Source organism: Thamnophis sirtalis, unplaced genomic scaffold (genome assembly GCF_051295495.1).
Source record: "Thamnophis sirtalis isolate CommonGarterSnake01/CBP01778 unplaced genomic scaffold, rThaSir2_p1.2 scaffold_3, whole genome shotgun sequence".
Lineage (NCBI taxonomy): Eukaryota > Metazoa > Chordata > Lepidosauria > Squamata > Natricidae > Thamnophis > Thamnophis sirtalis.
Genome location: NW_028261383.1, coordinates 153235899 through 153251528, shown reverse-complemented (window position 1 = coordinate 153251528; position 15630 = coordinate 153235899). Strand labels below are relative to the sequence as shown.

General features: G+C 40.9%; 2 protein-coding genes across 2 annotated transcripts in view; both read left to right on the top strand.

The window, feature by feature from the left end:
• Nucleotides 1–3496, top strand: part of LOC148048262 (sterol O-acyltransferase 2-like) — a 33323-nt gene extending 29827 nt beyond the window's left edge. Inside the window, exon 12 of the mRNA XM_087708267.1 lies at nucleotides 3446–3496. Coding sequence (XP_087564393.1) covers nucleotides 3446–3496 — 51 coding nt within the window. The remainder of the gene's footprint in view (nucleotides 1–3445) is intronic.
• A 6611-nt stretch (nucleotides 3497–10107) lies between these two features.
• LOC106539838 (uncharacterized) lies at nucleotides 10108–14117 on the top strand. The gene is made up of 2 exons (XM_014054736.2): nucleotides 10108–10716; nucleotides 13709–14117. The coding sequence occupies exons 1-2, from the start codon at nucleotides 10401–10403 to the stop codon at nucleotides 13987–13989; spliced, it is 597 nt and encodes a 198-aa protein (XP_013910211.2). The 5' UTR covers nucleotides 10108–10400; the 3' UTR covers nucleotides 13990–14117.
• Nucleotides 14118–15630: the final 1513 nt, after the last annotated feature.

Sequence of the window (15630 nt, the reverse complement as noted above, 5' to 3'; positions counted from 1 at the left end):
CAGCCTTGTCCATTTCCCAGGATATATTTATCCTTTCCTGATTCTTATCCATTATTGTAAGTTTATAGTCCATCTCCTTCACTTTTTTTTCTGTTACTTATGCCTTCTCCTCCATCTTCTGTAATCTTTGTTCACGTTTTCCCATCATCTCCTTAACCTCTTTTAATTCTTCTTCTACTTTTTCCACTCTCTCATCTACCTTATTTATTCTTTCCTTAAGGTCTTCATGCATAGTTTGTGGCATACGTTTTAGTTCAGTACTAGTTTTGTGTTGCTGCGTTGTCATATTTGATTATTTTTGTGTCATAGGGCTGGAAGATGTTGTTGCTGATGATAAACATGCTGTTATTTTCTTCATCTTGCTCCTTATATTTAGCTTTGTAATCCAAATGGCAAGTAAAACTGTAATCCAAATTTTGGGATCCTGGAGTCCACCCAAACCAACCAAATTTTGCCCCCAGGTGAATATTTCACCTATTCAAATTTAAATTCAAATTCAAAAACTTTGGGTTCTTGTTACTCTATCTAAATGTGTTTTAAATCCACAAAAAATATTTCCCCACAACAACAGAAAAATTGCAGCACAAAGAAAGTCAAGGAGAGAGAAAAAGAAAATAATAAGAGGAGGAGCCAATGTCACGATGATACGGACATGCGGTCTCGATGCTCTGAGACCGCAGCCAATACTTTTGCCACTGGGTGGTCCAATTGGACCTAAACCATCCCACAGAGATGGTGAACAGGAAGAATACATCTTGCTGATATCAGGGACATCACAAAGTCCCTGATCGATGCAAGAGAAGTTTTTCAAGCCGGCAACAAAAAATCCAGCCAAGACTGATGAAGTTTGGGCCGCTCTAAAATGGAAGGATACGGAAAGAGAAAGTGTTTCCAGCTGGTGAGGAATTTTTATCATTTTAAAAAGAGACTGCCTATAAAAAATTTAAAATAATTTTAAATTGGAGAACAGAAGAAATAAGCAGTGGAATTAAATTTGGAATGGTTTTGGACAGTGGGTTATCTTATTTTTTAAATGCTATCTTCATGGATGGAATTTATGCAAGTCTTTTAAAACGAATGGATTAAGTTTTCTTCTATTTTTTTCTTTTATTATTCTTTGTAACCTATGGACTAAAATTCTCCTCTTTCATTACTGTGGGTGTTCTTCTGACTCTATCAAGAATCAGACTTTTTAAAACTTGAAATACAAAAAAGATACAAAAAGAAACAAAGAAAATTGCAACAATAATACTGCTACTCGGAGGCTGGAAGGTTTGTATATTGGAAATGAAACACTCTTGTTTTTCTCACTGATTATCCTGGCTTGGCACTCCAAGGTCTTGCTGCTTGTTTATAGAGAGTGATAAGAAGAAAAGTATACACATGTCCCTTTGAAGTATACACAGAGGTGGGCAAAAGAAAGTCTCTTTCGCCCACCTGAGCTGGCAGGCTGCCACAGACACAGAGGTGATGAAAGAAAGTTTCTTTCACCTGCCGGAGCTGGCAGACTGACGTGGACACAGGCGGGCGAAAGAAAGTCTCTTTCGCCTGCCTGAGCTGGTGGGCTGCCCTCCCTGCCTCTCCTACCCCCTTCCCTCTCTTCACTCAAACTCTCTCTCAAACAAACAAACAAACACACAGACACACACACACACACACACACACAAAGTTGCACCAGGAGGATTAAGTTTGAATTCCTCCCCCTCCCTCTGACCCACACGTACCTTTTCCAGCTGTTTCAGAGAGGATTTCAACTCTGCTCTTTCCTGCCATCATGAAAAGAAAAAAAATGTAAAAGGAAAAAGGCAAGAGCTGAGGTCAAGCTGGGCTAGTTGCTGACAGAATCGCCATGGATGACTCTGCTTAACTGTTTAAAAAAGCCTCTAAAAAAACGCCCTCTACAGGAGGAGGCAGGAGAACGATGTGCCTCATCTACATCAGGAATTTTTCGGCTTTTAACCCTTACTTAATTCTGCTCGAGTGATCATAAAGTCAGACTAGATGAGGCATTCTCCTGCCTCCTCCTGTAGAGGGCATTTTTAGAGGCTTTTTTAAACAGTTAAGCACTAAACAGAGTCATCCACTGTGACTCTGGCAGCAACTAGCTCAGCCTGACCTCAGCTCTTGCCTTTTTCCTTTTACATTTTTTTTCTTTTCATGATGACAGTGGTGAGGCTCTGCCTCCCCTGCCTCCCCTGCCTCCCCTGACTGCACATCCCTGCTCCATTCCTCAACATCCCTACGAGATGGTTCCGATCCCCAGTGGGATCCCCGAAATGGTGGAGATATTGATCTTCTTTGGAGCCCCCAAGTCTGTGTCGTACCACTGCAATGTTGGCCATGCCTCTCCCGAATGTTGCAAAGTTCTTATTGTATTTTAGTATTTTTAGTATTTTATTAGGATTTATAGGCCGCCCTTTTCCCTGAAGGGACTCAGGGCGGCTTACAATCATTAGGGAGGGGGTGCAATTCAAAATAAACAATATGTGAACAAAATAAAGTAATAAAAACACAACTTGCATTCAACATTCAACACTCGGGTGGGGCAAATTAGAGACTTATCCCCAGGCCTGTTGGGAGAGCCAGGTCTTGAGGGCTGCGCGGAAGGCCTGGACGGTGGTGAGGGTGCGTATCTCGACGGGGAGATCGTTCCACAGGGTCGGAGCTGCAACAGAAAAGGCTCTCCTCCGTGTAGTCGCCAGTCGACATTGACTGGCGGATGGAATTCGGAGGAGGCCCAGTCTGTGCGATCTTATCGGTCAGAGGGAGGTAATTGGCAGAAGGCCGATTGTTTTATTTAAACTTCATTTCTCTTCATTTTACGTAGTCCTAATCAGGAAAAATAATACCAAAGCAAAGTCCATTGAGACCAGCAGATATGCCCAGCGTGTTGCCAACCATATATGCTGACTCTGATTGGGAATCCAGCATATTTTGGAGACACCAGGTTTTGTAATGTTTTATAGCAAGATTCTGTTTTACAGCATAGTCAGGGATGCTCACCTGCAGGGAATTAAAGCAAATTTTTCTTCCTTCTCCTCATATCAGTAGCTGCAAAAGGTACTCTGTGACATGCAGTATTGAAAATTCTGAGTCTAAGAGCCTTTAATAAGCAACATCTTTCAACTCTGGGCTACCTTGGGTTGCCTCCATGAGTTGAGTGGCCTGAGAAGCAAAACTGACAGAGTCAGATTCTCCATCCCGGAATAGACTAGGCCTGCAATTCAAAGTCTCCCCAGTGCTGCCTTTAAAATTGCTGAAACTTTGGGAATGTTATTGTGCTGATGGGCTCCTGATTATGTTGGAACATTTATATGGCTGATCTTGCTGATCCAGATCTAATCACATGATTAGCTACAATTCTTGTATCATTTTGCCTCATGGCAGTTCTTTTCCTTCCAGCTGTTCTTTTTCTCTTGACATAGTCATTGTTTTCTTTTTTCAGAAGACCTTCTGGGAGCAGGTGACTCCACGTTCCTGGTCTTGCCACTCATAAGAAACTATTTGCAGCCTACCCTAGTCTTCTACTTTGCTTCCAGAATGATGTATGAGAAAGATACACATTACTCTGCTGTTGCAAAAACAAGGATTCTCAGCACATCATGTGTCTCCTCAACTCCCTCCATGCTAAGCTGTATTTGGAAATTCCTTACTGCTTATATTTCCTACTTTTAGATTTTCATTCAACATTTTATCTCCAGTAGTGAAGGAAGGGAATCTGAATTACAACCAGTAGTATTCCATTCAATGCCTATTGTATTGTGTGAATGATTTTTGAAACTATATTTGGAAATAAAAACAGATTATGCCAAATCAATCTTATTTCATTATTTGACAGTGACTAACTTAGTAGACCAGAAAAATTCTGTGGACATAATATACTTAGACTTCAGCAAGGCATTTTGACAAAGTAGACCATGATCTATTTCTTGGTAAACTAGAAAAATGTGGGATAAACAGCATCTCCACAAGTTGGATTTGGAATTGGCTGACAGACCATACTCAATGAGTAGTCCTTAATGGTACTACATGTACATGGAGGAAAGAAAGCAGTGGGGTACCACAAGGTTCCATCTTAGGCCCAGTACTCTTCAATATCTTCATAAATGGCTTAGATGATGGAATAAAAGTGGAATTCATCAAATTTGCTGATGACATTAAGTTGACAGGAATAGCCAACACCGCAGAAGACAAGCCCCAGATCTAAAAGATGTTGACAGATTTGAGCAATGGACCCTATCCAAAAACATGAAATGTAATGTGAAGAAAAGCAAGATTTTATATCTAGGCAGGAAAAACCAAAGGTACAAGAGCAGAATGGTTGAAACCTGGCTCAAAAACAGTAATTGTGAGAAGGACCTTAAAACCCTAGTGGACAATCACTTAAATATGAGCCAGCAGTGTACAGCAGCAGCCAAAACAACTAATACAATTCTTGGTTATATATACAGGGGCATAACATCAAAATCACATTAAGTATTAGTACCGCGTTATAAATCCTTAGTAAGACCACACCTGGAATACTGCATTCAGTTTTGGTCACCACATTACAAAAACATGTTGAAACTTTGGAAAAAGTAGAAAGAAGAGCAACTAAGACGATTAAGGACCTGGAGACAAAAACATATGAAGAACAGTTGCAGGAATTGGGTATGGCAAGCCAAGAGAAAAGAAGGACTGGGTGACATGATATCAATTTTCCAGTATTTTTTTATTAAAGTTTTTTTATTTTTTCATATTCATACATATAATCACATGTATACTAATACACAATCAGCATCATATTATATTATTAAATGTTTACATCAATTCATCTTACCAACAACTCCCCAAAACCAATTATTGACTCTTCTGCTCTCCATACACCATATTTGTACTTTAACCATCACTTCCTTCTCCCTTTCTCCCCTCCTCCCTACCTCCTTTCTTCCCTCTGTTGTGCTTCCCTTCTCTACTTCCCCTTTCTCTCCCCTTCTCCTCTCTCCCCTTTCCACTCCTCCTTTCTCTCCTCCTCTTTCCCCCCTTGCCCTCTCTCCTATCCCTCTCTTATTCCCTTAGGTTTCTCCTCTACTTCCCACTCTTCATCTCATTTACTTGGTGTATTTCAGCTTCTGAGCAAGCTCCATTTTATGTTGATGGCAATTATAATTCCTTTTCGATATACATATTTAATTTTTCTCCTCCTTTTTAGTAAAAAAAACATTATAACAAAAAAGTATGCATATATAGTCATTGTGCTTTTATCCCCCCCCCCCCCGCACCCCCCAGTCTAATTTTGGCTGAGATGTAGACCTGGTTACAATTCCTCGCTATTCTCATCATTATCTTTATATAACTATACATCCTTACATGCCCCCAATTTGTGATTCTGCCTTTTTATCTCAATAGTTTCCCATTGTAGGTGTATTTCATGTTCCCTCTCCATTTTTTCATATGTTTGATTACCCTTAATTGTCTCTAGATGGCAATCCTCGCTGTTCAATGTTCATTACACTTCCCTTAATCTATTATGTAAAATAACGAGCGGTAAACATATTTTGACCCATGCTTAGGTGTCCTTCTTTTGTCATATTCAATCAGTTCATAACTTAATTTAATTATCATGTTAAAAAATTGGATCACAAACCTCTGCTTTACTACCTCCCCATATTAGTTTCATATTTATCCATATTCCTTATATTTTAACCTTTATTTAGCTATCTTTCCATTATCATATTCAACCAGTTAGCAACTCCATTTTATTGTCATAGTTTAGGAATAAAGTCTTTATCTTAATTTTATATTTTCCCATATAATAGTTTCTAATTATCTGATTTTTCCTAATAAGTCTTTTGTCCTACTTCTCTGTTCCTGACTTTCTCCCTTTATTTTGACACATCCACTCTCTTCAATTTTCCCCAGGTCAAAAGAATATTTTATATTTCTCTTTGTTGTGGCATAATCTCCTACTTCAATTTTCCTCATGCCACTAACAACCTCCAAAACCACTTTTGTCTGCTTTTTATTTCATTTTGTTACGACACCGCCCCTTTTCACAATTTTCCCTACAACACTGCCAGGACCAATGGAGCTTTTTGTCTGCTTTTTATTTCCCTCCATCTCTACTCCTTCATTGTCTTGCCACCCTCCTTCTTTAAATTCTTCTTTAGATATCTGCTTCTCTGGATTCAGAATTCTATTTAGGCTTGATTTTAATGATTTATGCATATTTTTTATAATTTCACATAGTTCTTCAAATTCCCAGTTTTCCATGATGTCCAATTCCAAAGGTACAGTTAGTTATACAGTTCTTATTTCAGGGTTCTGTTCCACCTTAAATTTGTCTGCTTCAGTTGCTGTGGGGGAGAACAATGGGAGCCGTCTCAGTCTTTTGTTCTTCCTTAATGTCCAGTTCCAAAATTATAGTTAGTTATACAAGTCTTATTTTGAGATTCTGGTCCACCTTAAATTTAATTCAAACTTGCCTTCAGAAGTTGTAGGTGCTTCATCACTACAAGTTTTTAGGAAAAGACTGGAAATAGTATATAGTATATAGTATAGTGTTCTGACCCCCACCTTGTCCGTTCAAAAATGAAATCCAAACAGAATGTTCAAAGGAATGTTTTTATCAGTCCCGGCTCTTGCTGGCTGCGAGCCCAAAATAAACACAGATAAATGCTCTGGCAAAAGTCCTAACTCATAAACTGCTACAAAACAGGATTATATCAATCAAGTCACTTATCCAAGTGCTTTTCTCTATGGTTACACAGGAACGGAGACGTTGACTAGAACAGAAATGGAACGTTGACTTCTGCAACTAGGGCATGGCACCATCAGTCTTTTATCCGTAGCAGGAGATCCTAACGAGGCACAGCTGCTCATTATCATCCCCTGTGAGTCCTCAATTGCTCCTTACGTCGGTCAGCCCTTCTCCTGCATGCATCCCGAAACAACTCACAGAAGGTTTCTGTGTCAGCCTCTCTCACTGATCCAAGGCTCAGTCATTACCTGGGAATCAACTAGTCTCTCTGAGCCTTGCTCGGAGCCAGAACCCTGTCCAGGGCCCTCCGCCTCCTCCAGGCCTGACTCACAGGACCCCTCGCTGTCAAAGGCAGATAGCAACTCCAAAGGCTCCTGCCAAGCCACAACAGTATAGTATATAGCAGTGAAGGCTAACATTTTTGTCCTTGCGTGCAACAGCGTAGGGGCATGTACCCACCCACCCATAATACAATGCATGTGACACACGCACCCAGTGTGCCCCACACCCTGCGCATGCACATACAACCCCCCGTGCTCCCCCCAGGCCATGCGCATGTGACCCCCGTGCCCCATTTTGGGCCTACCAAGCCTCCCTGAAGCCTCCTTGGACCAAAATCGGCATGGGGAGGCACTGCACCCCCCTCGCTCCCCTTGCCCCCCCATGCATGTATGCATGCCCCCCCACCAGCACCTGCACATGACCCCCTGCTCCCCTGTGTGTCTCCTGCATGTGCGGCAGAGATCCAAAAATCAGTGGGAGACATGCACAAATGCATGGTGGAGCTGAGCTGGGCCAACGGCTTGCATGCTGGCGGAGAGGCCTCCGCATGCCACCTGTGGCACACGTGCCATAGGTTTGCCATCACAGGTATATGTTAGAGCATGAGGGCCCTTCCAGCTCTATTCTGATTCATTGAAATAGGGGATCCCTCATCCACATGATATAACCTAGGCTTAACAGAATCATGAAACAGACTCCTTGTCCCGAAAAAAAAAAATTCTTTGGCTAATGTGAATTCCTCGCATTCACATCCAGCAAAGTCCCGGCAATAAGTCTTTCTAGGTTTAATTGCAAAACAGACCTTATCAGTTCTTGGATAGTTGCCAGGCCTACAGCTTCCAAGTGCAATGTTATACAAAGAAATACTTGGAAAGGAGTCTCTGTGAGGCACAACTCAGATAAGCAAATCTTCACAATAATAAATGAACTAATTGTCTCCTGCAAACACCACTCCCATTTTGCCCCTATTTATCCCCTATGGGAAGGGCCACTTGTGCCTTTACTCCCAAGTCAACACTTGTTGCTTAATTGTTCCCTTCTCCTGACAGCTCTGCGCATGTGCACATCGGGAACAGGAACTTGTCCAGGCAGTCTGCAAGAATTGGACACAATTGAATGGAAAGATTAAAAATCCACCAAGGCATAAACTATAGTTCTCACTATAGTCTATAGTGCCATTTACCTCCCAAAGACCGATAAGATCGCACAGATTGGGCCTCCTCTGGGTGCCATCAGCCAGTCAATGTCGGTTGGTGGCTCCCCGAGGGAGGGCCTTCTCTGTTGCTCCCCCAGCCCTATGGAATGATCTCCCAGTAGAGATCCGGACCCTTACCACTCTCCCAGTCTTCCGTAAAGGTAAGAAGACCTGGCTGTTCCGGCAGGCCTGGGCTGTTGATTATTATCCAGCCCCACTCTAAGCAGTTTGTATGATGTGTAGTTTTTAAAAATTGTATGTTTATTTTTAAATTTATATGTCCCTTTGTCTTCTCTGTAAGCCGCCCAGAGTCCCTAGGGAGTGGGTGGCATACAAATGACAATAAACCATAAACCAAACCATAGTTCTCAAATTGTTCTGGCTGCAATCATGTAAAACCAAACCACACTGTAGACATATTCATATTTCTCAGAAACAACTCCAGAATGGTACAAATATATGTGCAAGGTTTGAGAGGGAAATGTTTTTAAAAAATGAACGAAGCACAAAATAGCAGAAAAGTTTAAAGATTAGTATGTCACTTTCTTGCCCAGGGGCGTCAAATTCAAGGCCCATGGGCTGGATACGGCCTGCGGGGTGCTTAGATCTGGCCGCAAGGCCAGCCTGGAAATAGAAAAGGACCAGCCCACGGTGCTTCTGCTAGCGAAAAAAGGATGCTGGGGGGAGGAGGGGGGGCACAGCCTCCTGCAGCATTCTGCCAGCCAAAACATTACAAGCATTAAATATATTGTCTTGTAAGAGCTCATCTTCCTCTCCAGAGCAACACCCTAGAATGGCATCCACAAAGAATCATTTTCACTTCTTCTCATTTGTGATTTCAAGATAGGTCTGAATTGCTGTAATTTTGATCAGCTTGACTCAATTGAGACTACTTTCTTATTATTCAGGGAAAACTGTGCTTAAGCCTAAACTTTGATACCTTTTTGATGAATGGCTATCCCAGTGTTTGTACAATTTCCTTGCTCATAATAAAAATTCAAATCGAAAACTTTTATTATGACCGTACAATTGAAAATGTGCTGGTTGTATTCCACCCCCTTGTTTGCTGATTCCCAGAATGTCAGTGTTCAATATTGAGACTGCTGCTTTTGACACCATCAAGTCTGTCTCTGATGGTTCTGTCATTCTACACAGCGCTAGCATGCAAAACATTGCAGCAGTGAAGTTTCCTTTTGCTTCTTGTCACTTCAGCAGCTGGACATCCTTTCAGGTTCTGTTGGGTCATATCTTAAGCAGGAGGGCTACTTGTACAGTACTTGTTATCTGATCTCCCCTAGCAGTTCACTAGGCATTTTGCAACCTGGGAAATTCATTGCCCAGCATAATGTAAATATCCTGAGTGTGAATCCATATGGTTTCCTTGGCACTATTGGCAGAATACTGTTGTATTTCTAGCCATCTTGCAATGCTAATTAGAACATTTCTTAAAGTGTGGTCATAAAATCCGATTGACCCTCTTAGGGATCTGCAAAATCAAAATTATTTGCTAGCCTACATTGAAAAATAATATTTAAATCCCATCAAACAATTGTGAGACGCAATAGCAGCAGCAAACACATTGCTTTTAATTTTTAATGTAGTAAATATCAATAAATATAACCCACATAAAACAACATAATTTTAGAAGTGCAAAGAGGTCCTAAAAACGCCGAATTAGAATAATGGAACTTGCAATGCCAAACCTTCTGGAGGGTACCAGGCCCAGGTAGGTTGCAATAGAGACCAAATTTTATTTTATTTTATTCCAATATGTATCAGAGTAGGAGTGCTATTCCCGCACTAGCAACTGTATTCAGGGTTCTGATTTCGCGCGATCGTCTCTATTATTATGGTGAGTGAGGCAGGGGGAGGAATTTTACACCTGGGTGCTTTTTCTTTTCTTTTTAAGACCCAGGAAATCTCGGCTGCTCTTCCATCCTTTTAGTTCCGCGAATCGAACCTGAATCTCCTCCATTCAGGCCGCCGGGGAGGGCGGGGGCACATCTCAAAACGAAAGGGAAAATGAGCCAACTTCCAGCGCGCGCCCTTTTGTTCGAGCTCATTTTCCCGCCTCGCTGCAAAATCAGGCCTGGTAAGAAGAGGGAGTGGCGTTTCGATCCTCCTCTCACGACCCTTCGCTAAGCGCCCCACTAGCCCCCACATCCCACGAACTGAAAAGCGGTGATGGACGAGAGACAGAGATTGCTCGGAATCCTTGACGAGCTGACCGACAAAGAGCTGCCGGCGTTTGTTTTTTTATTGCCCGAGGCCATCCCGCGGGCGAAACGCAGCACTGACTCTCGGGTGGTTCTAGCGGAAGTGATCCTGCAGCACTACCCCGAAAATGCCTTCGATGTCCTCGTCGAGGTGTTAAACAAAATGCCGAGGAGAGATCTCGTCTTGCAACTTCAGGGCGAACCGAGACGGGCGGCTTCCCGACATGATAGGACCGAAGAAGAAAGGGAAGTAGTGGCGGTGGCGGCGGCGCCAGCGGCGGCGGGTAAGCATAAAGGCGATCAAGCAGCCGCACACCGTGCTAAGCAGGCTGAGATCTGTAAAAACCGAAAGTTGCTGTCCTGGATTCTGTATGTAAGATTATCAAGGATAACAGGACACGTAGCAATGATCACCTCAGCTCAATTACCCATGCTTTAAAATAGCAAAGATAGAGGAATCTACTGTAGCTCCATGCTAAAAAAAACTAATGTATGTATCGATCAGCTGCCGTACTGTATTTACTTCGCATGCCCCTGCTGTCAGAGAAACACAATTTGGAGACTCGTTGCGTTTTAGAAGGCAAATCAACGCAGGAATGGAAAGGCTTTCAAATATTCTTGAGTTCTTTAAAATAATGGAGATGTTCGCAGAACACAGCTTGGGATGGGAATGGGAAGACAGAAGAGAGACTGGGAAAAGTACAGAAATTAGTTTGAATATTGTTGGTTGCAAGATCTGCATTTAAACCTAGACTGGGGTGATTGTTGCTAGTTACAACTCCTTTCTAGTTGTAACTAAAGGAGAATTCTGAAAAATAAGAGAGAGGGTACACTTTTAAATAATAAAGCAGTTAATAAAAGGATGGAAACAGAAAATACAGAATAATGTTTGTTAATATAGATCAGGGTACCCATAGAAGAGAATATGAACTGACACTCACACACACCACATCAGCGTTCCCCAGTCTTGACAATTTCATAATGTGTGGCATTGTGGGAATTAAAGAATTTATATCATAAAGTTGCCAAGAAAAACGCTGACATACTTAAAAAAATTTAATGAGTAGTTAAACTGGCCAATTTGAACTAAGAAAAAAGTCACAGGACTTTGATCCATGAGTTGAGCCAGGTTACTATGGGTTTGCTGCTTATTATTGAGATTGCTGATTGACTAAAATTCATCAACAGTTTTAGGGGCAAATTAGCAGACAGGTTGGGGGACACAATGCAGTTCATGATACCATAGCTGTGTTTTCTTTTATAACAACCACTCACAATTTTTTCCAAGTTAAAAAGCATATGGTATAACTTTAAGGATGTGTTTCATCAATAAATATAGGATGAATGATTAAGCAAAATGTTTTGCAGAACAGATGAGATTTGAGGAAAAAGATAGGTGTAAATAAAATCCACTGAACATATAGTGTGTTTAGGCTGAGCTGATACAGCACCAAAAATAGACAGGATGAAGGCAGAAGCACTTCAAATGCTTAAGTTATGGATGCTGTAAATTCTAATCTTCCCCCAAAAGCTGCAGTCTAGGTAGAACTAACATGGCAAATCAGCCAGTAAGAAGAATCTGCATTGCCTCTGATGGAAGAAATGAGCAAAGTTGTGGTGCACCTGAGTCAGGTGCCATCTGATAGGGCAGACATAAAGCAAGGTTTTCTTCTGCTATCCTTTATAGTTAAACCCAATCTCTTAAAATTCCAGGACAGTGAAGGAGTGGCAGCTGCTTTTGATTTGGGGGTTATTCAGTGTGTGGGTGTTTTAAAAACACATATCCCATGAATTATGATTGACTCTTTTGACTAGCAAAATTAGGACTCAAAAATTAGTTCTTGTAGTTTCCGAGCCCACAGCTTGTAAATAAATCCATGAAGCTTATTCATGCATAATATTTTTATAGTGTTACTAAACAATCCATGACCCATTAGGTCATTCTTTCTACATATAATATATAGGCTTACTCCATTTCCCCTCCCCACATGATCCTCAAGAAAGCCCTAGGGAAGCCTCCTTCTCTTCCTCCTCCTCCTTTGCTGACCTACAAAACTGCCTGCCAGTTTGCTGAGGATAAGTAATTTCCTCACCAGATTCATTAATGCTTCTATAGTAACAGAGTTTCTATTGAACTGCCTTCTATTGCACAGTTAAACATCAGGAGTTGAGCATAGGAAATGTTTTATGACATTTTCTTTATGTCATAAAATGTTTTATGATAATTTTTATCATAACATGTTCTACAAATTTGTCAGATTTCAGTTCCACTGGAGTCATGAGTGCTGGACTTTGGATGCACATTCTGTAAGGAAGCCGATTTGTGGTACCTTGTTTCAAAAGGTTTTACCCTATGGTGCATTGTTTTGCCCAATTAAGAGTTACAGACCCGAAGGTTTGAGTAGTATACAGATACAAGGCCCATGATTGTAATCAACCATTAGTCATTACACAGCTTGTGGTATATCTGTTTGTGCCTTCAAATTTGGACTCCTGATGACACTTACCTGGAAAAGTTCGTAGAGTTTCTTGGCAATGTTTACGGAAGTGATTTTCATTTTCTTCTTCCTAAGCCTGAGGGAATGGGTGATCCAAAGTTCATGTAGATGGTTTCATGTCTAACAACTAGAACTCAGTCTCCCAGTTTCTAGCAGGATGCATTTAACCACTACACCAAACTGCCTCTCATGTGGTTTTTACAATTTAATTTTTTTATAAAGCTTGTTGTGGGGAGCATATTATCTAAATATCCAGAGTCCACATCCTGTATAATGAAATCCACAAATTAAAATAATTTAACAATAAAATCCCTGCTTTTGTAGTTGCAACTATAGTTTTATAGTTCCTGGTAGTAACACTGTAGTATTAATTCCTTGAACAGATTTTAGGCAAATACAGGCAGTCCTCAGTTAATGACACCCTCATTCAGTGGTGCTGAACGAGTGGTAGTAACAATCTGTTTCTTGACAACCTTGCAGCGTCCCACAATCTTGTGATTGCCATTTCTAACCTTCCCTGCTTGCTTTCTAACCTTCCCCAAAGTCAGTGGGAGCCAGGAGGGAAGGTTGCAAGTAGCCTATTTGCCATTTCTAAGCACTGAAGTCATGTGATGTGTATTTTACAATTGCATTGCTTAGCAACAGAAATTCCAGTCCCAACTATTGTTGTTAAGTGAGGGCTACCTGTATGATATTAAGAGATAATAAATGAGAGAGGTGTCAGCTCATCTCTTTTACATCTGTAAATTTTCTCTTTCCCTCTTCTGTCATTTTTCAGCACCACCCAAGCTGGTTTCAGAAGGACAGCTGATGAAACTAGCCAAGAAAATGGGCAAGAACTGGCAGGAGATTGGCATTATGTTCCTGGATATGGAAAAGTCACGTCTGGAGCAGTTTGAAGAGGAGAATTCTAAAAACATGGCCATGCAAATTTTCTCCATGCTGTGTCATTGGAGGAACCGTGAGAAGAACAAGGCTACTGTCCACAACCTGTATAACATTCTCAGCCAGGAAGGGGTAGAACTTGACCACAGTGTCTATGGTTTTCTTTTAGAATAAAATGCAATAGAAAAAGTTCACCCAACCCTGCAGAAGATGAGCCTCATCAGCATTCAATGTTTGCCTCACCACCTGTGGTACTTAATGTTGTCATTAAATACCAAAGTTTCTATTCAATAGGATGCCATTGTAGGAAACAAGGTGCTTCAGAACAAGTGCTGGTGCTTTCTTAACTCAGGTACACGTTTTCCTGGAATTGCTACTGTTGTGAGCCCAGAAAAAGATAGTCATTCTTTAAGGAAGTGACAAAGGTGCACAACAGGTGACCCCACTTGCTTAAAAGCATATTCTTAGCTTTGAATCGGAAGTGCTGTAAACTACTAGTAATAACAGTAATTTGGTAACGCTTTCTATATTGGACAAATTTTTAACAACTTTTCCAAGTTTTCATTCCCTTGTTTCATCTCTGTTGGGAGTACCTCCTTTTTTGATGAGCAGGCCTGCAAGTGTTCTTTTCTCTATTTTTTTCTCCCTTTTTATTCTCTCCGTTCCATGCTGAAGTTTTATTTGCTTTATATAAAATAACAAAGCAAATCTAATTCTCTGTCTTCTCTACATCTGAGTTATGTGCTAGTCTTGTCTTATCCTGACTTGAATCCTCTCCCATTTATAAAAAAACCTTTTAGATAGACAGATATTATAGACATATTTTTATATGTATGTATGTATATATATGTATATACTGTGTTTCCCCCAAAATAAGACAGGGTCTTATTTTCTTTTAACCCCCAAAATAAGTGCTTGGCCTTATTTTCATTGAGGTCTTATTATTTTTGAAGTGCAGGAGGCAGCGAGCGTGGTTACGTCATGGCTGCTTCTGTGTTGCAATATTTTCAGGGAGGGCTTATTTTAGCGCATGCCCTCAAAAACTCAATTGGGCTTATTGTGCGGGGAGGCCTTATTTCAGGGAAACAGGTGTGTATGGAGAGGGAGGGAGGATAGACATGATAGATGGATATGACAGATAGACATACATACATACATACATGCATACATATATATATATAAAGAGAGAAAGCAGTAGCACTTAGACTTATGTACTGCTTCATAGTGCTTTACGGGAGAGATACCATCAATCAATTCACACATCATTCACTGATGGGGTTATAAAGAAAGGAAATGAAACATTTTGAAGTAAACTCAGAACCCAGTAATACTTACCACTCTAATCACAGAGATTGCAATATCCTTTTAAATGCATGTCATTGGTTTCCCATCCCTTTCCAGTATAAACTCCTAAGACAGGGTCAAATACTGTACAAAGCTGGTGCAATGCTGTTTGTTCATTTGCAATTTGATACATTCCATGATTTTACTGTGTCTGATTGTATTACTTTTTTTTTGCTGTGGTCATTAAATGAATCACATGGTCCTTAAGCAAATCCAGCTTCCCCCATTAACTTTGCTTCTGGGAAGCCCTCTAGGAATGTCATAAATGGCAATCATGTAACCCCTGGATGCTGAAAATATAGGAAATAAATGCTACTTGTCAAGCACCCAAATTTTGATCATGTCCTCATGGGGATGCTGCAATGGTCACACGTGTAACGACTGGTCATAAGTCAGGTTTCCAGTGCTGTTGTAATTGAACGGTTGTTAAACAAATGATTGTAAGTCGAGGGCTACCTGTATTCACTGCAG

Excerpts from the sequence above, each read along its gene's own strand:
- LOC106539838 (XM_014054736.2), top strand. The coding sequence starts at position 10,401 with ATGGACGAGAGACAGAGATTGCTCGGAATCCTTGACGAGCTGACCGAC. Across the intron at positions 10,717-13,708 it reads GGCGGCGCCAGCGGCGGCGG|CACCACCCAAGCTGGTTTCA; the intron begins GTAAGCATAAAG and ends GTCATTTTTCAG.